Source organism: Haliaeetus albicilla, chromosome 6 (assembly GCF_947461875.1).
Source record: "Haliaeetus albicilla chromosome 6, bHalAlb1.1, whole genome shotgun sequence".
NCBI lineage: Eukaryota > Metazoa > Chordata > Aves > Accipitriformes > Accipitridae > Haliaeetus > Haliaeetus albicilla.
Window position 1 is genome coordinate 43868842 of NC_091488.1, and position 21765 is coordinate 43890606.

The 21765-nt window shown below is 46.5% G+C and overlaps 2 protein-coding genes across 3 annotated transcripts in view; both read left to right on the forward strand.

The window, feature by feature from the left end:
* CHD1L (chromodomain helicase DNA binding protein 1 like) overlaps positions 1 to 4625 on the forward strand; it is a 28285-nt gene extending 23660 nt beyond the window's left edge. The window contains exons 20-23 of the mRNA XM_069785827.1: positions 83 to 153; positions 402 to 516; positions 766 to 874; positions 1578 to 4625. Coding sequence (XP_069641928.1) covers positions 83 to 153; positions 402 to 516; positions 766 to 874; positions 1578 to 1656 — 374 coding nt within the window. The 3' untranslated portion in view covers positions 1657 to 4625. The remainder of the gene's footprint in view (positions 1 to 82; positions 154 to 401; positions 517 to 765; positions 875 to 1577) is intronic.
* A 3842-nt stretch (positions 4626 to 8467) lies between these two features.
* Positions 8468 to 21765, forward strand: part of VANGL1 (VANGL planar cell polarity protein 1) — a 45940-nt gene continuing 32642 nt past the window's right edge. Inside the window, exons 1-3 of one of the 2 annotated variants that reach the window (XM_069785830.1) lie at positions 8468 to 8571; positions 16945 to 17236; positions 19015 to 19141. In XM_069785830.1, the coding sequence (XP_069641931.1) occupies positions 17154 to 17236; positions 19015 to 19141 (210 nt within the window). In that variant the 5' untranslated portion in view covers positions 8468 to 8571; positions 16945 to 17153. Of the gene's footprint in view, positions 8572 to 16007; positions 16209 to 16944; positions 17237 to 19014; positions 19142 to 21765 lie in introns of those variants that run through there. The other variant, XM_069785832.1, reaches the window with a different exon arrangement.

Consider the following 21765-nt stretch of genomic DNA (forward strand, 5'->3'; position numbering starts at 1 on the left):
GTGAAATCACTGCTGCATTGACTGCCTGTTGACTCTTCAGGACTGATTTTTTGGTTTTGTTCTGTTCTTGTTTTCTGGACAGACCTGGAGTTAGGAGGAACCCTGTTATTCCCCATTGATGATAAAAAGTCCAGGAAAAAAGGACAAGACTTGGTGAGAATGAGAAGCTCCTTTTTGTGCTGCTCTGTCCACATGTTTTTGAGGCTGCGTGAAATGAATGTTATGTCTTTTTCCCAATAATAATGACACTGAATACTGAACATGGCTAAGTTGCAGTTAAACATTAGAGAAAAGGAGATCTTTTTCTCATTTATTAAAGCTAATAGTAATGCAGTTTTCCAGCAGCTATCACTGCATTTCTTAGCACTGCATATAGACTCCATTTCATTTTTTCTCCTTAGCTGGCCTTGATTGTAGCTCAGCACCGGGATCGGTCCAACAACTTGTCTGGCATTAAGCTGTCTGCTTTGGAAAAGGGCCTGAAGAAGATTTATTTAGCAGCCAAGAAAAGGAATGGTAAGTGTCTGTGCAGTAGAACAGTGAATCCTTACATGTGTGATTGCACCTAAAGATGATGACCAATTTCCACCCCTCCTGTACTGTTTTTTCTGAAGTGAAGTAAGAGTGAGATCTCCATGGCAGATATGTTGTGTTCCAAAATATTTTTTCTGTTCTTGTTGGGTAGCTTGAAGTCCTTATCTAGATTGCTTTCTATATGTGTATCTTGTCCTAAAGAATTTGCACTCTCTGTTCCCTCCTCTTCAGCAACAGTGCATCTTCCACGTATTGGGTATGCAACAAAAGGTTTCAACTGGTATGGTACCGAGCGGCTCATCCGAAAATATTTGGCAACACGGGGTATCCCCACTTTCATGTATCCTTTTGGAGTATGTCTTACTTTGTTTACAATCTTAATATTGAAATGATCCCCTAAATATCTTGGTGAATGCGAAGCGAGGAAGCAAAGCAAGCCATAGGCGCCACAGTCCAGCTAAAAACTTGGTTTCTCTGACTTTGCTGTCATCCAGGTACTCCTTCCACAGTGAGGACTTACCATTTTAGGTGATAATGACAGATTAGTGTGATTCAGTATGCCTGTCAGAATTTGTTAGAAATAGGTGCTAGTCTTCTGTTGACAGCCATCAACTTACCTGTATGTGCCATGTCTGTGGGGGAGATGACTGGAATTGCAGAATAACGGAAGTGACTCAGAAAGCAGCAAAAGTGAGAATGTGAAAAAAGCATTACAATGTTCCAAGCAAGTGATAACCTGCTTCCTTGGCTGAACGTGGTGGAGTTGGTGTGTGTTAGGGCAGGCTCTCGTAACAAAACAGCTCACTGCTCTCGCCTTCCAGGAAAAGAAACAGAGGTTTACAAGGAGGCTCTGTTTTGTCACTTCTCTAGGAAGACAGGGATTTGCTATACTGCCACTGTCAGCAATTCTGTGAAACTGAAAACCTGAAACAGAGACAACAGTATTCAGAGCATTCTGCCTCCTTCCTTGCTGAATCTCTTAGTGGACATGTTGTCTGGCATTCCTTGACACTTGACAGTATTTCCTTGACACTTTTTATTAGATACTACTTCCCTAGGAATAAAGGCTTTTCCTCTGCCTCACAACTATATTCATCTTCCATGACAGTCTCAAAGCCATGAAGATGCAGTATTTTTCTTGAGAAACATGCGCCAAAATCTTCTCAACATCACGCAGACAGTCTGTATGCATCCGCTTCAGAAGCATGGCTTACACAGCCGTTATTCGCCCCTGTATCTCCCTGCCTTTGTTGGCCAGAATGTTTACATATTGTCAGTGGCTCTGGAGGGGAATGAGACTGCGTCAGAGTTCAAAGAGTCTTTGGATAAGGATGTTGGCTCAATCCCAGATCTGTTTTGGAGGTGGATAATTAAACTTCCACTGACGGTCAGTTGTTATCCCTTACATTAAGTTATTGCTAGGGCCTGGAATTACAGTATTGTTTGGCCATATTCCCCCCCCTTCAAATTTCATCCCTTGTCTCACTATAACTCTTTTCAGGCAGCTTTTTAGAGGTTACCTGGGACTCTGTGTATGTGCCCATATAGACGTCTCAGTGGAAAGGAAGCTGTCAACCGCACGACAACCACATAGTATAAACTGTTTATACTGTTCCAGTTTCCCAGAAGTCCATTTGACTTGCATTTGTTCAAATGTAAAATTTAGCCACATAATCACGTGCCTACAATCTAGCAAAATCCTGACCAGTATTCTTGGCAAAGGCGTGCAAGGCTGCCAAAATTTAAGACTTTATAAATTACACCTTTCCTTCTCCCACAACTGTTTTTTCATTACACGGTTCTTTGTTGCAGCTGTTGGACAAAACCAGTACCTTATTGCTATCCAAAAAGCTGTGTGAAAGGTTCCATGACCCTTTGATTCACTTTAAGGAAATCTTAATGCAGAGTTTCTGATGTTGGCTTTGCTCTATTGGAAGCGAACTTTCCTGGTTTTTGCATTGTTGGCACTGTTCGCTTTAGCATATTTTTAGGGTATTTTTAGTATAGCCAGGCAATAGCAGCTCTCCTAATAAGTATTTTGACTATAGAGACTGTGAGGTGCCAAGCTTAATTCAATTTAAAGTTCAGCTTCCAATAGGAAATCACCCCACAAGCAGTGGAACATTTGTCTTTATCTAATTGCCAACACACATCGCGTTGGCTGCTTTTACATGGTCTCTGTAGCACCACCATGGCTTGTCAGGTTGACTGGTGTGCTCTGCACTAGAAGAAGGCTTCCTGAGTTGGATATTCTGTCATTCACTCTTAGCTCTACCAGAAAACCCCAAGTGATTCATTATCTCCTTTGACCCTGCTGAATTTTAGGTAAGCTAGTGCTGCATAGCACCGCTGTGGGTAAGACCTTGCTTGCAGCTGCTCACAGGAGCAGCCCCTATGGACTTGCCAAAGGGCTTGCAGGATCAGAGTCTGACTGTGAAGACTTTCTGGGGTGAAAGGTGGCAGGTAGATGTATGTTACCTTGTTTTCCCCCAGTCATGCGAACTGGCACTCTTCCAGCAGGCCGGCTGGTGGCACTGTTAATCAGCTGGAGCAGCACATGTTGCTCTTCGGCCTGCTTTCAGAGAGCAGGGCAGTGATCTCCAGCCTGGAAAAACGCTCCATCTCTGCCAGAATTCAAAGACCAATTATGCTTTTTTTCTTTGCCAGCTTGACTGAACACGTAATTTCAGTCTGCAGATTCAAGGCTCTGTTCCTCCACCTATTCTTTTCCTGTATGTTTACTGCCCTTTAAAAGGTTTCATTCCCAAGTGTTCCAGTGTGTGCAGTCTTTTCCTCGGCTTCACACACACCTATGGCCAAATCCCAGCCCACCTACGGGTTCTTGGCCACCATGTAGTTACACATGGACAGGATTTGTCTTGCGGCTGAGTCGCCCTGGGATAGGTTGAAGTAGTGCATCTACCACCACCATGTCCAGGTATGCCTATTTGAGGCCTTATGCTTTCCTTTGTTTCTACAAGAAGATGGCCTCTGCCTCTGTCCTGTTCCCCCACCCTGCTAGAACTCTGACTGGACTTATAAAGGAGAGGAGGGCGTGACTACCTGCCTGTTAATATCCATTAGCCTCTAAGATAAGGTCCACAGGGGGCTGCAAGGTTCTTGGCACACACAGAGGAAAGGTCATATAGATTCTAGCCCTCTAACTTAGGGGCAAGTTAGACAAAAGATGTTCTCTTTTTCCCTCTGTAGTCCCCTTGGCCTGTGCAGATGAAATCTACCATAATTTTTTTCCTTTAAGTTTAGTTAGGAAATGCTTCTGGAGTGTTTTGGGTTTGGTTTTTTAAACAATATTCTTTAAATCTGCCGAAGAAAAGTCCTACTTCTATCTGTTTTGAAATGGAAGTGAGATTTCAATTGAATCCTGAACTGTATTTTGCAGAATCTCAGCCAAGTGAAGTTTTTCTAGTGTTTGCTACCCACCACCATTTCTCTTTATTTGGGCAGAAATCATGTATTTTGGATAATTAATTCCATAAAGGGCTCAGTAGCTTTTATGCAAGTTGCTATGCAAAATAAATGTGTCACGCTGTTTCTTCAGCTGTGCAGTACTACGCATTTTCCCTTTCTAAATAGCAACCATCCCAAAAGGGAAGGAAGGTGTTGTTTTGTAGTCATGTCCCTCTGGCCTCTCTCTTCCTCTAAACAAGATTTTCTGCAGCCTAAGAGCTGAAATGTGGCTCCTTGTGCATGTCTGTCATTGTGCGTTTACTTAAACTTTAAATGTATGCTGCTAGATTAAGGTCAGTGGGAGACAGAGCGAGATCATGCACAGTTCAGCTTGGCTATACAAGCAGTTTCATCAGATAGGACCTATGAAGGGGCATCCAGTCCCAGTGAAAAACTTTCCTCTCCACCCCATGCTGGAGGCTCCAGCTGATGCCGTATAAGAATGAGCAGTAATTCAGAATGACATTTACACTTGTGCTGCCTCAGCTCATGCTTATGTTTCTTACTTGACAAGGCACTACCTCTGATTCTCAAAGCCTTGTGCAGACAAATTCTGTCTCTCATGAGGAATCTCTATGGCCTGTAACTTAAAAATTATCTTTTCATTCTACTCAGGGAACAGTGGGGGGAAAAAAAAAAAAGGAGAAACCAGTCGAGTTTTATGGATGTGTGTAGATGGGTGATTTTGTCACTGAATTTTGTCACAGACAAAAATTATCTGGATATGTCACTGTGTGTTGGGGAAGGTGGAGTCTTGATTTTGGGGAAAGAAAGCGGAAGACTCATTTTCAAGGTGATGGAGAAAATCTACAGCAAATTCAATGTCGGTATCTTAATAAAAATATTGTATGTATGTGCCTCCAAACAAGGCAGAATCTGGCCCACAAAAATGATCGGTAGAAAAATATAAAGATAAATAGATGGATTTATTTAAATTAAGTGAATCTAACGGTCCTGGAGGGGAAAAAAAGAAAGCAAACCTTTGGGCAAAGAGCTGACTTAAAAGTGTAACCTACGCATCGGGTCCTGTGAAAACTCCCACTGCTTTACAATAGATGATTGTAGAAGAGGCAGTGTAGACCTTTATTTAGCTAATTTGACTGGATAGCAGGTTTGTCGTGCACTGTTATCAGCAAATCAAAATGTAAGACCAAGTGATTCAAAACACTAAGGGATTTGCTATAAGAAGGGATAGTGTCCACATTCCGGGAAGTACCTCTTCTAGTACATCTAAGATCACTTGTGTCCCACAGCTGTGACTGAAAATCCATCTCTCCCTGGTCTTCTGTCCAACTCGTGCTTTTCAGAGTGAAAAATACAAGCCTGGGAATGCAGTAGTGGGATTAGTAGAATTACAGATGAGTATTTCCTATAAAAAAGCAGATCTCTATCATGCTGAATTCTTTGCATGAATGAGTCGGCATGTGTTTTCCATGCTGCACTCTACCATCCACCCATTTTGGCCTTGGTCAGATGGTAATGTATTTGTGGGAAGACACCTAGAACTTTCTGAAAATGTGATGAGGACAAAAATTGTCTGGATCCTCATGTTTCAACCAGAGAAAGAATGTTCCTACTTGTACTTCCTAGCATTTTCTTGAGTATTTCTTCAAAGTTATGGATAGAAACAGTCCCCTCAAGGAACTACATGAAGTGAGAATGTCAGTCATGTGTCTATTGGAAAAACAAATCAAAGGAGGTTAAGGGAAGCCAGAAGCTGCTTCTTGTAAGATTTGAGAAAGTCTCAGGTTTTGCTGCCTTGAGCAGAAAAGAATTATTTTCTTAACTTATTTATTGAAGTAAGTGCAGAGCATCTACTAGCCTTCCTCTGCTACTTCGGTGAACTTGAGGCTGTAGCATTGGCATTCACATGACAAGGATTTTTTTTTTTTCCCAAATAGGCGAAGAGGGACAAGTTAGGAGCAAATCAAAGGTATTTATGATCTCATGCGAGTCCACTGCAGAAAGGGATGAAGAATCAGAGATCATATCCCTTTTCTGTATGCCACATCATGAAACAGGCCAAGTTTCGGCCTGGCTTTCTATGAGGGTCCTACCTCTTTATCTACCTCTCTGTGTGTGCATCTAAGATCATGCCATAAAGCAGTGCCAGTCCGTGTACTTGACCACTTACAGATCCTTCCTAGAACATCTCCTGGCCACTGTGCCAGGAGGAATGGGAAAAGATCAAAACAGAAGGGAACTGAACAGTAAAGGTGTCTTGCTTTACATGTAGACAGAGCATGCTCTGGACCAGAGACCATCTTTGTTTGACATGGACATACTGGAGTGAGTCCAGCATAGGTCCACTAAAATGATTTGGGGATTGGAGCATCTGACATACCAGGAGAGGCTAGGAGAGCTTTTGGGATTTTTTAGCCTTGAGAAGAGAGGTTTCAGAGTGGAATCAAATGCGTGTGAATGTGTATCAACATGTATAAACACCTGATGGAAGGGAGTAAAAAAAAATGGAGCTAGGCTCTTCATAGTAGTATCCAGTGAAAGGAAAAGAGGGAACAGGTACAAACTGAAATACGTGAAATTCTATTTAAATGTGAGAGAAAAAAACCAAACATTTTTACTATGTTAAATGCTGGAACAGGTTGCCCAGGGAGGCAGCTTAGATCCCCAGCTTAGATCTCTTAGCAGTCTTCTTTCCATGGGGTACTGCAACAAGTCCTGCTGCTCTAGACCATGAAACCAGTACTTAGGAATCCTCTAACTATTCTTAAGCAGCTGCTGGGGTGGTGTAGTCAGAGAAGAAATACAGACTTAGCAGAGGAGTTTCTTGGTCACTTTCAAAGAAGTCCAGTTAAAGACCTTTGAAAAAGCCCCCTCTCCCTTGTTGAAGTTTTCCCTGAGTTTCCGTAGCCTTTCAGGCAGGGCAGCGTCTCCCCTTGTCCTTTTCCCCACACGGCACAGGTAAAAAACCTTGCTCCTTGCACTGAGTGTCTCCCCTGCACCAGATGTATGGCCTACATAAGCTCTAGCCTGTTGCCTTTCCTCACATTTCCCGCACCTCTGAGCAGGGAGGAGGCAAGCCCCGTTGTGATAGTCGAGCCCTGGGGAGCCATTAGCAGCCGGTAAGGCTGAGAGGCAGGCTTTCAGTGGGCTGTCGGATGCTTTCCAGGGCAGGGCTATTACCTGGAATGCAGCAGAGTACTCGAGCCTTGGGCAAGTTTAGACACATGTTGATGCATAATACAAGATGGAGCCTATCACTTGATATCAGCCTCTTCCAGTCAGTCAGGGGGTTGGGTAAGCAGCTATGCCATGCAAAACAGGAGGTAATGTAACTACCAAATCAATGATACGGAAACATTTCTTCTAATTCCCGGCTGACGGTTGCATTGTAAAGTCATTCCATGTTGTACGGATCTTGACTAGGGGGCAAGCACCACAAATAAAACTGGCATTATTTTAGAAAAAGGGAGTGAGGGGAAAAATAAAAGATGCAATCTACAGCAGCCACGATAAAGTTATTCCTATCAGATAGTTTCTGTGTTGAATTATCTTCTGTATTTGTTCCCTTTGTAGACTGGATTATTCTTGAGTAGTTCAAAGCGCAGGACTGGAATCTAGGAGGTCTAGATTTTCTTCATGCATTCCCCGCTGCTGGTTCATTGTACAGCCTGAAAACTTAACTGTTCTTAAAGGGTAAGACAACCCAGAGGTGAAATGAAAAAGGAGCAACATTTGAATGTAGAAAAGGTGACTTGCACGGCACGCAGGACTCTGCCCGTTTCCTCCCCAGCTGCCCAGAGCGAGGGTGTAAGGAATTTGGTGCCCAAGGCAGGCTTCGGGCAGCCCGTTCAGAGGCTTCAGGCAAACCAGGCCCTTCTCCCTGGAGGGCAGGATGTCCTTCCTCATTGCAGACCTCTTGTGACCGGGGGGGCAAATTGCACTGCAGCTGCAGGCTGTGGGTGGAGGAACAGACCCAGCAGTCCTGAAGGCTAGGCGTTACAGTGCCTATCAATACACTTAGCCTTGGAGAAAACCCAAGAACGTGGTTGTCCTGGATGGGAGAGCTCAAAGGGACCGGTCTTTCTGCCGGAGGAGAGCGTGACGGCAAAAGGAGAGGTGAGGGGGAAGGCTGGGTGGAGGAGAGATGGAAGGGCTCAGCCTTGGAGGGGCTGCGGGGGTCCGGAGGTGGGCACCCGGGAGCAGGCGATGGGAAGGTCTCGGAAAGAGGGCCAGCAGCGGGATTTGCGAGGCAGCGCCTGTACGAGCTCAGCTGCGGAGGAGGCAGAGCTGCAGGGAGAGGTTCCAGGGGTGAAATCAGGCCTCGACGGGGGGGCTGGGGGAGGGAGTAGCGGGTCCAGCCGCGGGTCCCCACCGGGAACGACCGCGGCAAGGGCCGGCCGGGAGATGCCAGGCCCCGGGAGATGCCGGGATCCCGGTCGGAGCGAAGGCTCGGCCCGGGGGGGGCGGTGGCTCCGGCGGGGGAGGGACGGCGGGGCGGCGCCGGGCACAGGAAGCGGAAAGCGGCGGCAGCAGCGACGGCGGCCGCCGCCGGGGGAAGGCGGCGGGTCGGTGCCGGGAACGGCATGGGGCGGCCGCGGGAGGGAGGTGAGTCCGTCCGTCCGTCGGTCCGTTTGCTTGCCTGCCTGCCTGCCTGCTTGTCTGTCTGGTGTGCGCGGAGCGCTGCCCTCCCGCCGGCGGGACCCCGCCGCCGTTCTGCCCCGGGGTACCCGGGTAGGGGCAGCGGTGTAGGGCAGCCTCTCTCGGCTCCCGCGCCTGGCGACGGAGGTCGGTCCCCGGCCGGGGAAGGGGGGGAGCTGAGAACCCGGCTGGGCTGCGGTGATGCCGGCTGCGAGGGGCTGGGGTGGGGGGGGAGCCCGCTGCATCCCCGCTGCCCCTGCCCGGCGGTTTCCGGGGCGGCTGGGCGCTGGTTCCCGTGGCCGGGCGGAGGGGGAAGGCGGGCGGGGGCGGCCGCCGCCGGGCCTCCCTCCTGCCGGCCGGGGCTCTGTCTCGGCGCTGCCCTCGCCCGCGGGGAGGCTGCTGGGGCGGCGGGTCCCGGCTCCGATACCGCGGGCGGGAGAGGTTTCGATTTCCCGGGGTAAGAGCCTTAAATGCCGGCGAGGGTCGTAGGGGTAGCCCCTCACGGTGGGCAGCGCTTTCCTCTGCCGAGCCTTGCCGTTGAAGGAACCCGTGCGCTGTTACTGCGCCAGGGTGAGTGGTTTCACGCTGGTGCAAAGGTTCTGCTGATGCCTCGCATGCCCAGGCCGTGTAGAACCAGCTGTTTTGTGTCTGGACTCATCCCGCTGGACAGTAAGGCGGTACAGAAGTGACCGGGGGGGAGGGAAGACACAATCGCACTTCTTTGCTTAGAAGCTGGTTCGGTCGTTGAAGTGATGCCCGAAGTCATGGGCTCTCAGGACCGAACGGTTGTTTCCGTTCAGCAAGTTAAGGTCCCGTGGCCGGAGATATATCTGCTCCAACGACAGCGTCTCCTTCTGCGCCTTGGCAGTGCTGGCCTGGGGTGCATACCTGCACGCTTCTGGGTGCGCCCAATAGAGGGCAAAGCTATTGCATTAGCTGTTCAGTAATGGCACGCTTTGGAGAGCCGCTGTGAACCGACGTTGTGTTCTTATTTAGAAGATTGTCAGGCTTGTAAACTAACTCTGTTATGCCAAGGGCTGAACTCTTTGACTTGCAGGGTCTATGAAAGTATATATGACTTGATGGTAGGGATTTTTGTCTGAGGAGGCAGACTCAGCGATTCAATGACTGTTTGAAGCAGTGGGGTTTTTTGGTCCTGAGTTTGTCAATAATGACTTGCCCACGAGATCTTTGCAGCTCTAAAGAGTTAAGAAATCAAGTCACCCTAGCTGGAAGAGCAAATTAGAATGTCGTGGCATATGTTCTGTGGTATCATTGCCTGTGAGCCCATCACTGGGGCATCCTGACTTTGAGAAGAGTTGTGGAAAAGAGAGATTTAGCAGTGCTTTGCCATCTTTGAAGAGCTTCATTTTGGCCATGCTTGGCACTTTTCCTCCTCTGGGGTTTGGCTATATAGCTGGCCGCAACTACGGGACCAGTGTTGGCTCTATGATCATTTCACTTGTTAATTTTGAAAAATAAATGGTGAATAGAGTCATACAGAAAGCCTCCCTTAAGAACGTTCCCTACGAGCTGAAATTTTGGAAGGATCCCAGCTTGTGTCAGAACCACCCAGGCAAGCATCTAACTGCCCACGGTCGTTGGCCAGCAGCTCCCTGTGGCTGCTGCTGGCCTTTTGGTTTTGATTAGTAGTGGCAGTGTCCTTGGTGGCCCTTATCTTATGGATATGTGCAACTAGGGAGGGCTTACCGTTGCTGGGAGAGCAGCATGGTGTACTAGGAAAACGCTACTAAGATGACTGCGGTTGTCCTAGCAAAACTGCATGTCGTATTGTTGTGGTAGCCTGCCTTCCTTCCACCCCTATCTCTAGCAAATAAAGCAAAGAATGGTATCATAAATGTGGCTTTGCTGCTATAGGGTGTGTTGTGCTGCGTAGGGATACCTGAGAGGCAGACCTGAGTGGAGAACTGTGATGTCCAGTTCTGGTGGTGGGAAACGGTAAGTGTCACGCTTCTGCATATCTGCTAGCATCACTGGGGAATTTGGCGGAAGGAGAAAATGAACCCTTGTGAAAACTATCTTACGACTTTTTTTAATTTCTCATTAGCCTTTACTTCAGAACTATCTGATTTGAAATTAAAAAACAGTGGTTATTTCCTCAGGGGTCAACACCCTTGCCCTTTCTCCTTGCAAGGTCAGAGTGGCATTGGCTTTGTACAGGGTTGAGCAGGAGGAGGGAGATAGAGGGAGACTCCGTACTGTGGAGTCCCACAGTGTTGCATACTGGGGATTTGATCAGGGTCTGTAGGCTTCTTTTTCATTTTAAATTCAAATATAAAATGCAGGGTAGACATGCAGTATCCTAAAGGAGGGGGTAGGCTTTCAGTGGAGAAACCTTTTGCAGTTTATAGCCTTTAATGCTATCTCAGTATCTAAGTGCTATGGCTAAAAGTAAACTTTGAAAATAAGGTACAGGTACTGCCTGCTTGGACAGGCAGAGTCTGAAGAGTCTTGCAAGAGTCTTTCCCCTGTTTGTTTCAGTAAGGCTGTCAGGCTTTAAACGTCAGTATGGAAAACTGTGTTCCTGTGCACAGTCCCAGGTGCTCCAGTACCATGAGGGTGAGGGCACAATATTTTCTACCATGTTGCGTGGCTCTGGGGTTAAGAGGTACACTTGAAGGTCTAGCAACACAGGAGAGAAGTATGAGCGAGGAAGCGCAAGCTTTCGCCAGTCTGACGGGATAGCATCTGGGGTACAATTTGCATGATAGACTTGAATGCTGCTTGTGCTTCAAAAACTTGGGCAGCGCAGATGCGGTTCTTGGAGTGGGCAAAGGACATCCTCCAGGGACGTGCTTCACCGATGGGTCCCATGTGGAGAACTTCCCGACTTCCAGCTGTGTAACAGGGAGGCAGGAGGCTGTGGCTTACTGCTTAGAAATACGGCTTGCTTGGGTGGCGGTTTTGGCCGGGCATTTCTGTTGTCAATTGAAACAGTCTCAGTATGTTTTCAGACCTGTGTTGTCGCATGTTCTGATTAAATGTGCGGGTGGATTGCTTCAATAAACCAAGTGACTTTTCTTTTTGAAATATCCATGTCATGTAATAATGGTTTTCAGCCTAGGGGCTGGAAATTCCTGGGGGTCTATGAAGTCTTTCTAAGAAGCCTCTGAGAAGCAAAAGAAAAGAGAACCTATTGCTAGAGGGCTTGAATTTGCTGACCACTAAACTTTTTTTTTTTTAGGATGAGGGGCTTGCAAATCAAGAGTCACTGCCATAGAGTAAAAGCCCTGGTTTATATATACATATTGAAGGCCAAAATTAACCTTGTTTAATGACATGCAAAAATAAATAGAAAGTTTTTTGAAAAACCCTGTTTCCCAAAGCTCGTTGGCCGTTAAAACTGAAAGCCTTGGCTCTGCAAGTAGATTAGCGTGAGTGAACTTCTGTGCTTACAGATCAAGTTGCTGGATTGGGGCCTGCTCAGGAAATTCAAAAGCGAAAGGTTCCTGTGGCATTGCTCATAGGTCTTACTATATATGCAGTTGAACATGGCAAGTTGCGTAACTTCTCGTTTTTCTGAAGTGAATAATAGGAATATGCTGCAGCCGTACCGTGTGCCCAAGTTAATGCTGGAGCTGGAAGGCTTCCTCTGCTTAGCCATCTTTTAACTATTTTTACTCTTGAACCCTAATGCTATCCTGGAGCTTAGCTCTTGGGGTTCTACATGTTTAATTTGTAAAGCTCTTCATTTCGCTAAATGAAGAAAAAAGATTTCTTGGCACGATAGCTTGTGGGCATCCGTTACCCTATAGACAGCTGGTGCCATTTAACAAGTGAGGCTGACAGTGTATGGAGCTGAGTGTGCGCACATCCTCATGGACACTTGTGGCTGCTTGTGCTCCAGATGGCACTTCCAAATATATGTAACTTCATGAACCAACTGGTAAATCAACTCTAATTGATTGCAAGTTTTAAACAGAGTAAGACTGAAACTGTACAGACAAGGATTTCAAAGCTGAGCTGCTTTGGAGTTATTTGCCTCCACTTCACAGAGGAAAATCCATTGGGAAAGCATGGGATGTAAAAGAGCGCTCTTGTTTGCGTTTGCCCTCTTTGATTTAAAGATGTAACTTGCTCTTTTAAATTTCCCTTGGGCTGGGAGCCAAACTGTGCTCCCTTGAAGACGATCACAAAGCGAACTTCATTGGAAATGGGATTGGGCTCCCAGCATGGAAAATAGCAATTCAAAAGAACTCTTTCTGGAGATTTATGAGCATATGAAAAGAGGGAGTTACAACGAGTTGTGTAGCTGCGTAGAAACTGTAATTACAGTGATCTCTGTGATACTCAGGGGTCACTACATTTCTCCACTGTCATGCAGGACGCGGCCATCCTTCTTACCAGAACGGGGTCCCAAAATTTCCTTTTGGGAAAATTGTTTTCCATCTAGTACTTGGCATCCTTCTGTCATGGGTGAGTAAGCAAAAGGCAAAGTGAGAGTGCCAGCCCCACTGCGAGCAAAGCGCTGGCTATGCAGTTAGACAATTGTCGTGGCTGGAGTGGAGGAGGCATTCCCATCTCCCCTCTAGCTGTTCGGTTGCGCTGCTATTCACCCAGGTGTTGGTTTTGCTATTTGGGGCTGTGCTGTGAACTAGGTCACGGAAAGGATCCAAGGCAAAAGCGTGGCGAGGGGGAGAAAAGGGATTTTTTTGTTTTGTTTTCCAGTGGTGCTGTTTGCTTGCTGAGAATTGTGTTGACACAACAGAGAGTGGTGAACCGTGGTGTGGAGGTGGAAGCTACTTAACACCAGCTTTCTCGTTAGGGCCGAAATACAGTGCAACTGTACCCTCCGGCCGAAGGAGCTTTCTTTCACACAGGGCCAGAAGCTCTGCAAACAGACCCTGCCTTCAGTGGAGTCCTGCGAGTTGTAATGAACTTTTGTGAAGCCGTTTTAATTGGCTCAATTGGGCTTTCAGTTCACATTTGTTTGTGGAGGGATGGGGCTGCTGCCTTACGCAGCATTGTTGTCCTTGCCCAGAGGGGTAGGGTAAGAATCATCATTCGTAGTGACTTAGTAGCGTTCAAAGACTGTGCTTAGTTTGGGTATGGTTGTGCTATGAAGGATACACTTACAGCTTGTCTTCTCTAGCTTTGCTCAGGCTCTAGTGGTGGGCACTATTGGGCTGGTGGCTAATCCAGGGTTGACTTCTGTCTATGCCATTGAAAGAGCTCCAACCCAGAGGTGTAGTTTAGTATGTTACTTGTCTTTTGGTCCCCTCCCTATCTTTTCCCCAGTAGTTCCAGAAGCTTTTCTGGGGTAAGGCTGGTCCCCTTCCTGCTGTAAATTAGACCAGGAGGTAGGTAACCGGCTTGGCTTGGCTTGGCTATGAGCAGTGTGTGTTTGGACTGTGCTCCTCCCTCCTTGGTTTCTTCATCTCATCCCACTCAGACTGGGAGTGGTGTCTAGCTAGCAGCCCAGGCTATCCTTTGCTGGCCAAATCTAGGAAGCCTTGTTGATAATCAGCCTCAGTTGGGCACCAGACAAAGCCAGTGGTCTTCTGCTTTTTCCAGCTGAAGTTGGGCAGATACATTTTATTCCCAGGAGCTCTGTAAATGCTTTGACAGGAGGATCTATTTAGCTACTGGTGTGTCCTGCAGCTGGGCCAAGGAGGTGGTGCAGAGTCCCCAGGTTCATCATACTGCTTTTGACAACAATCCAGGAGACTTAATGTTTTTTGGGGGCCGCCTTGTTGACTTTTCACAGAGCTGTGTCAAAACCGTTGCTCTTGTTTACACAGAAAACGAAAGTTGGCGTGATCCAGCCTGCCCTAATGTTCCTGTGTTGGTCTTCCCATGAGTCTGCTTTCTCTGTCTGGTGCCCAGCGCTGCCTTGCTTCATCCACCATCACATGGACACTGCTCATTCATGGTTCCTGTCTAGGCAGCCTGTGCATTTCCACAGCAGCCTCTACTTCCCAAAATGTTCTCCGACATCTCCAGAGAAGTGTGACTGTGTGCTGCTGGGGGTGAGAGGGGTCAGAAGAGGAGCTCTGTTCCCAGTCGCTGTCTCAGCTCTGATTCTTCTGTCTGGGAGTTGGGGGAAAGTTCTTTTATGTGGTTAGAAGAAAAGGCCGGGAGTTGATACTTTCCTAGAAGCCTAGGAAAAATGCATAACCCTTCTTGATGTATGCTGGCAGCTCTCCTTGCTTTTCCTATTCCTGTAATGTGGCGGTATGTGTTTTTGGAGATAGTGGTTGTTCTCAAAAGGACTCCAGTAACATCACAGTTGGTGGTTTAAACCTATAATACTTGTTATCACCTTTTGTACAACTGAGGGTGTTTCGGGTTTGTAATGCCTGATGATTACAAGGTCCTGTGTAGACATCTCCTGTGTTGGTATCGTAGCCCTTTTTGAAGGGGGGGGGGGGGTGGCCTCACCCCCGTTGATTGGAGAGGGACAAACAAAGAGGGAGGATTTTTCCATGGTTGCCTAGGACAGTAGCAGGACAGAGGTAAAAATCAGCTTTAATGAGTCCCAGCCTATTGCTGGAGCCATAAGCTACAGGCTGTGTGCAAGTCTAGGAAGTTAACGAGTGTTAAAATCATGTGTCCCAGGCTGGCGGATTTTTATTCCTGTTACAGTAATGATGCCATTTTCCAAACTGTGCCGTGCCTTGGCTTTATGTTTCACTGTGTTTAAATCCATCCTCATTCCTCCCCTCCCCAAACCGGGCCTTACGTTCCCATCCTTATTTGTCCTTCCTAGCTTCTCTGCTGCCTTTAAGCAGCTTTCTCGAGGCATGATATGCACTTAGAGCTTGGGAATTCCTGTACACAAAAGGTCCCTCCCGCCTTCTCCTTTCCAAGAGCCCTGGCAAGCCCAAGTGTTGTGCAAATACCTGCAGCTCTCCATGCAGCAGGAACGCTTCTTTACTTCGTTGCAGATTGCACCGCCAGCCAAGGAACCCTGTGGGGAAGAGGCTTCATTCTTTGGCACGGCTTGCATGTGGTAGAGCTCTCTGCTCAGTTACGAGCTTTTCTGGAGGTGTTAGTGGAGGAATCTTATGGTTGGAAAGAATAGTTGGCCAAGTATAAAGCCCGATTTCTGTTGTTGTCCCTCTGTGTTTGGAGAGGGAGAGGGCTGAAAGCAGTGGTCGACTGTTTTATTGCTAACAGCTTTGAAAACGGCTGTGAACAGAAAATGATGGAGGGATCTAATTTAATTTTTAAAGCGGTCTTTTGCACGCTCTGGAAGTATAGCATGGCTGTAGTCCTGTGCTGGCTGGAGGTAGCAGGCGACTGGGCAGGAGGCATGTGAGAGTCCTCCTGCGTGCCAAATGCTGGGCTGTGCCAAGGTACCTCTGTCCGTAGCTGCAACCCCTCTGTCTGCACCTCTTCACCGTTTGCATGCGTTTCCCCAAACCGGTGACTAACTCCCCTTCATTCCATTTCTCTTCTCACTTAACACAGGATGTGGATTTGGAAAGCAGGATGGTGTCTACCCCTCTTCCTCACAGGGTTCAGGGGTTTTGACATGTCACCGTTGGGAATTGTACTGATGTCACCCTGTTCCTGTTCCAAAAAACATGACCCTCTTCTGCCCTTTACAGATGGGACTTAAGCTTCTGTTCCAAATGGAAGTACGTTGTAAGAAGTGTTGGCCCATATAAGCTAGAAATGATCTCTAATCAACTCTCCCCAGTGTTATTAGTGTGTATATATAGAGACAATTTTTAATAAAATTCAATTCTTCAAGGCCCAAATTAGCTTCTGGAGGCAAAGGTTACAAAGAAAGGGAGGTGCTTATAGTACCATTGATTGTATAGTAACTAATGCTTGTAAAATGTGGGCACACCTTCCAGTTGTGAAAACAAAGCAGGTTCAGACATGGTGGTCTGATCCTCTCCTGCATTTCTCCTAGGAAAGTCACCCTCACCCCCCACCCCTTCCCCCTGTATATAGGCTATAATGCTGCCGTTCAAAATCTGGTGGGTATTTGGGCTGTGTATTACACAGGTGAAGAAATGGGGGTGTGGAAGTTGAGCCTGGTACTTTTTCTGGGGGTGAATTTTTGTATCTAGGCTGCTGAGCCTTCTTCAAGTTACTGTCTTTTCCAGGTGACTTATGCTGTTTCTTCTGGATTTTTAGATGAATGGGCTAGACTTTGCAAAACAGAGATACCTTATCAGTTTGCTTAAAGCTCTACAAATGCATGTATTTCACTAGACCGGAAAGAGAGATACCAGCCAGGACAAGCTTGTGAATTGGGCACAGTGAGATGAGTGGTGACATGTGGCTAGGGTGAGGGAATTGCTGCAGTAGGAATGATGTCTTGCTTTGCTTAGAGTGCACTGCCATGCCTGTTTCTTTCCTCAGGTCGATCGTGAGGAGCCGAGCACCCTCCCTCCCCTCCCCTCTTACCGGATTCCTCGTAAGTGAAGCTCGCTCACTCTTTGAGGACCAGACCTCACTGATGACTGGGAAGCAAAGAGTACCCAGGAAAGCACTTTTACCACGGACTCCACCTCAGGAGCACCAGGAACTTGTCTTCTAAGTAAAATCTGTGCCCCTTCTGTGCAGACCTGATGTCTGCTGCAATGGATACAGAATCAACATATTCGGGATACTCCCACTACTCAGGTCACTCCAAAAAAGCCCACAGACAAGGGTAAGGAAATGTTTATTTTTAATTACTTACTGCTGTAAGCTAGGACATGTCCCATGGTAAAAAATTGTAAGCCAGGATGAAATCAGTGGGGCCACAGCTATGGAGGAGATGCATGTGGAGAGTCCTTATAAGGAACATAGTGAAGAGACTGAAAGCAATAATGCTGGTAATTTAATGATATTCAACCTGTTGGATGCAGGCTGGGGTAACGTATGGCCAGCAAGATTGGGATAGTGCCAACAGAAGGATAAGATCACTTAACTCTGCTCTTGAAGTGCGAGGGATGAGTAGAGTCTCTGGGGAGAAGATGTCAGTCGTCCTAAACCAGTAATTGCCGGTTTTCTCTTCTGATGCCATTTCTTTATTGTGTAATAAGGTTTTCTATCTCTCCCCACCATCCTCCTGGCTATTCTGTTGCTGATGTGTTGGGTTTTTTTAATAGAATTTGAGTGGTACTTGAGTCCACAACAAGTCCTTTATCGGCATTGATTGGATTAGAAGTCTGGCTTTTCTGAGCAAGTCCTCTCTGTTGTGGTAGTTCAGCAGCCTCAAAAACCATCTTGCTCTGAAACTTCTGATTACTTGGAAACATTATCCTTTTTTTTTCCCTGCATCATCATTAGTTTTACATGCAAAATGTGTGCCACTTACAGTCTTTGCAACTTAGAACTGAGCTGGTCCAAAATAACTTTGCATTTCAGAAGCAATTATCCTGTGTGGTTGGAAAAGTAATTCTTCCATGAAATGAAGTCTCTTTGCTCGCAGTCCAGTTATTGAGTAAAACATATCTTGTTTGCCTTTTCTCCCTTCCTTAACACCCCCACCCCCAATATGGATGGCCCTTTGAAGCTTAGAATGCCATGTGGAAAGATGCCTTCAAAGTTCCCAAAACAACATAAAAATCCTAGAGCCTCTTACTGTGAACAGGAAAAAGTCTCATCCCAGGAAACCTTTGGGCTTTGGGAATTCCAAGAGAGATGCAGTGGAGAGAGCAGAGCTGGGACACTGGATGCTCCTGAGCTTTAAGCCAGTCCCTGAGCACAGTGAGGGTCTCTGGTTTAAAGGCTGCTTTCCTGTCCAGGCAGGAAGGGGGAGGAAAATATTGGTGAGCAGGTTGGTGGAGCTTAACTCATCTTGACACATCCTCAGACAAGAAGCTGTGAGGTCTACAAGGGTATTCTGGAAGTAAGGACTAGCCTGGTACCCTTGATGTTCTTGCTGTCTTTGTAAGAGGTTAACTGGGGGTTATTAACCGGTGGAAATAAACTTTACCAATTGTCCTACAGTTTTAAGGTCCTAGTTGGCAAGACTCTACGTTGCAGGATCTAAAGCTGTCTTGATTAATTCCTTCTGTTAACTGCACATGTCCCTGTGAGACACTGTTGCAGATGGAGAGCTGTGTAGACTAGTTAATCCCCAGTGGAATTGCCAGTTGTTTGGAGAATGCGACCTTCCCTTCCAAGCACAGCACTGGCAGAAGCTGTTTTAAGAGAAGATGAGGTGGTGGGGGTGTACCTCTGTCCCCTTTGCTCCCCTCGCTGATCACTGAGAGGGTAGACTGTCCCAGCCACCAGGCTGTAGGCTGCTCTGGGCAAGGTCCCTCTCTACCTCTTCCAAAGCTTTGTCACAGATTGGGTCAATATTGATCAAGAGATGGGCAAGCATGACTATGACCTAAAGCTTAGGGCACCTGCTGCAGGTAAAGGTGTAGCAGATTCCAGGCCCTGCTCCAGAAATTATCTGGTAACGTTGTTCTCCTCTTGCTCTGTTTGGAAAAGGAGTCGGGACAGGCACAAATCACCGCGAAGCAAAGACGGCAGTCGGTCTGAGAAGTCCGTCACTATCCAGACACCTCCTGCAGAGCCGCTGCTTGGGAACGATGCCTCTCGGGCAGAGGAGGGCCAGGTAAGGAGGGAGTGAAAGCAAACGTGGAGCGTGATTTCTGGAACAGAGCTTGTGACTTACCGGCACATGGGTAGGAAAAAAGTGTTGCTCACGTGCTGTTAGTAAAGAATCATGACTTATGGGTACCCTTTATTCATGCATAAAGCCAAGGTCTCAATCAGTTTTATCTTTTCTGAGAAGCATTATTTTTGACAGCACCAGTGCTGATATGACTACTCCTGGGGCACTAATTTGCCTCTGTCTCCAGAGCATCATCTGCCAAGCTCTGTAGAAACATCTGTTTCCATCATCTCACTGTGCATTATTCAGGTCAACCCTTTCACCTGTATGTGCAGTTTTGTTTTTAAGCAGGATTTGCTCTAGGTAATTGTGTAAAGCGCATAAGGACCAGGATCCCGATAGAGAAAGGAGGCAAGAAATGTAAAGTAATGTGAAATAGCTGGGAAGGAGGATGAACTCAGTGGAATTTAGTACATTAACACTGAGTTAAATAAAGAATGGAATAATGCTGAGTTTAGATTGCACCTAGGATGGATCCAGTACTCTTTCTGCTCTAGCAGTTGATGTGAAGGTGCATATTCATTTTCAAAGAGTGGCTGATGCTGCAAGATACAGAATGCAGGATGTTTCAGTGCCTCCTGGGCTGGATTTGGGGTGTGTTAATCCTTAGCTGTGGGGCTCCACCTCTGCCCTTTCAAAAAAAAAAAAAAAAAAAAAAAAAAAGGTGATGCTTAGTTTCCACCCAATCTGTGTATGGTAGCACGTGTAACAGTACTCGTGTAGCCACAGGTGGGCTCACTTCATGTACTGCCATTTGGTATTTTGTCATCAGATGCTTGTTTTCATGAGTCCCAGCTATTACTTCAAATAGATCTAAAAGTGCTGGTCAATTCTTAAGCTCTTGTTTTCACGCTGACCTCCTCAATTTGAATTAAAGCCAAAGCGAAATAAGTTGATGCATGAGCAAGACTTCTCTGCTAGGGAGCAGGGTGCCCTGGGTTGGGTACAACAACTTTGTACCACTAAAGATTTAGACTTATATTTCCAAATAACTGCACATTTTTTTTTTTGCTTATGCTACTTTAAAATGGGAAGAGCTGTTATAAGAGGTAGACTGAGACTAGAGTTGCCTGTTGTCTTCAGGGCTGTAGCCTTAAGCTGCTGTGGTGTTTCTGTCCTTTCTGTCTTCCACGCAGTTTCTCAGTTCATCAAATGGAGGAAACTATGCAGAGCTATTTCATGCATAAACATAAAATAGTTGAAATGCTTAGATTGCTTTACTGAAGACACTGGCAAAGAGGGAAATGTGATAGGATTATGCTGCTTTTCAGGACATACTACAATGCAGGTATCTCTTCTGGGGCCTCTGTTTTGGTGAGAAGCAACTCAGAAAACCCCTCGTATTAATTCAAGATGCTGACTGTTTGTGGTTGGTCTGTCTCAAAACCCTACTGCTCTAGGCATGGGAGGTATTCATGTCTTGGAGTGCATTGGAAGTTAAATCCCTGGAGTTGTTCAGAGTAGTCCTGCTGCCTCTGTCTAGTCCTTTCCCAGAGATTCTTGAAGAGTCTTTCTTCTGACTTTTTTAAAGAAGTGAATAAAGGTTTAAAATTATGCCTGTTTCTTTAAAATGAAATGCTTTGATCAGCATGTGTAGCTGCAGAAGTCTGGGAGAAGGTGTAAATCCTGTTAATGACACCAGCTGCAGGAGGGTAGGAGGAAGAGCAAAACGTGTGCTTCTGAGTGTTGCAGCTACAAAGGTGTCAGGTACCAAGCAGCATTGCGCATGTATTGCCACTGTTTGGTGTGTGTTTGTGGGAAGCATCAGAAGTCTTCATGTGCATGAGTCACTCCAGCAGCAGCTGTGAGTCAAATCCATACATGTCAGTGTAACTCTTTGGCTGTGCCAGCACCAGGAAGGAGCAATTGGAGGCATTGTGGGATGGGAGAACTAGCTTGCAGAAGTCCCCAGTATTAGCTAGGGAAGAAGTGAGACTTTCAGAAAACGTAATGTGATCTCAAGCTTGACTATATGGCGACTGTATTTCAGGGAAGCTTCTTTGTGCCTGAGTGGCTTCTGACAATATCCTGGACTCGAATACCAGAGGTACTTGGTAGTCTAGGATCCTCTAAACTTAAAGCCCCATGCCTGAAAATATCCTCTGTGACCACCTGTGATTTGTTGGTTTAACTAAACTTTTATTAGAATGTCAGCTATTGAGGGCAGCGCTACTGTGGAGGAGAATAAAAGAAAACAAAGTGGAGGAACTTGCTGGCAGTGCGGTTGCTTCTGTTACAGATGGAAAAATAATGTGTGAACATGTTTTTGATTGTGTAACAACAACAACTGGCTTGAAACACTGAAATGAAAATTTCCCTTCCAGGTGCTTCTGTGGTGCACTTGCACCACAGAATTTGTGGGCTGGAAGAGTGCTAGTCCTTGCCCTGCACATGGGAACTGGTGATTATTGCAGTTTCCAAGAGTTATGTGATATTACTTAAGTGTGCTGGAAGAGGAACCGCTGGGGTACAGCGAGTGGTATAGCAAGCTGAGCTACCTGCTCTACAGTAACAAGTTTTTAACACTAATGTTTATAGTCACTGGTTTGGACAAGTTGCTGTTG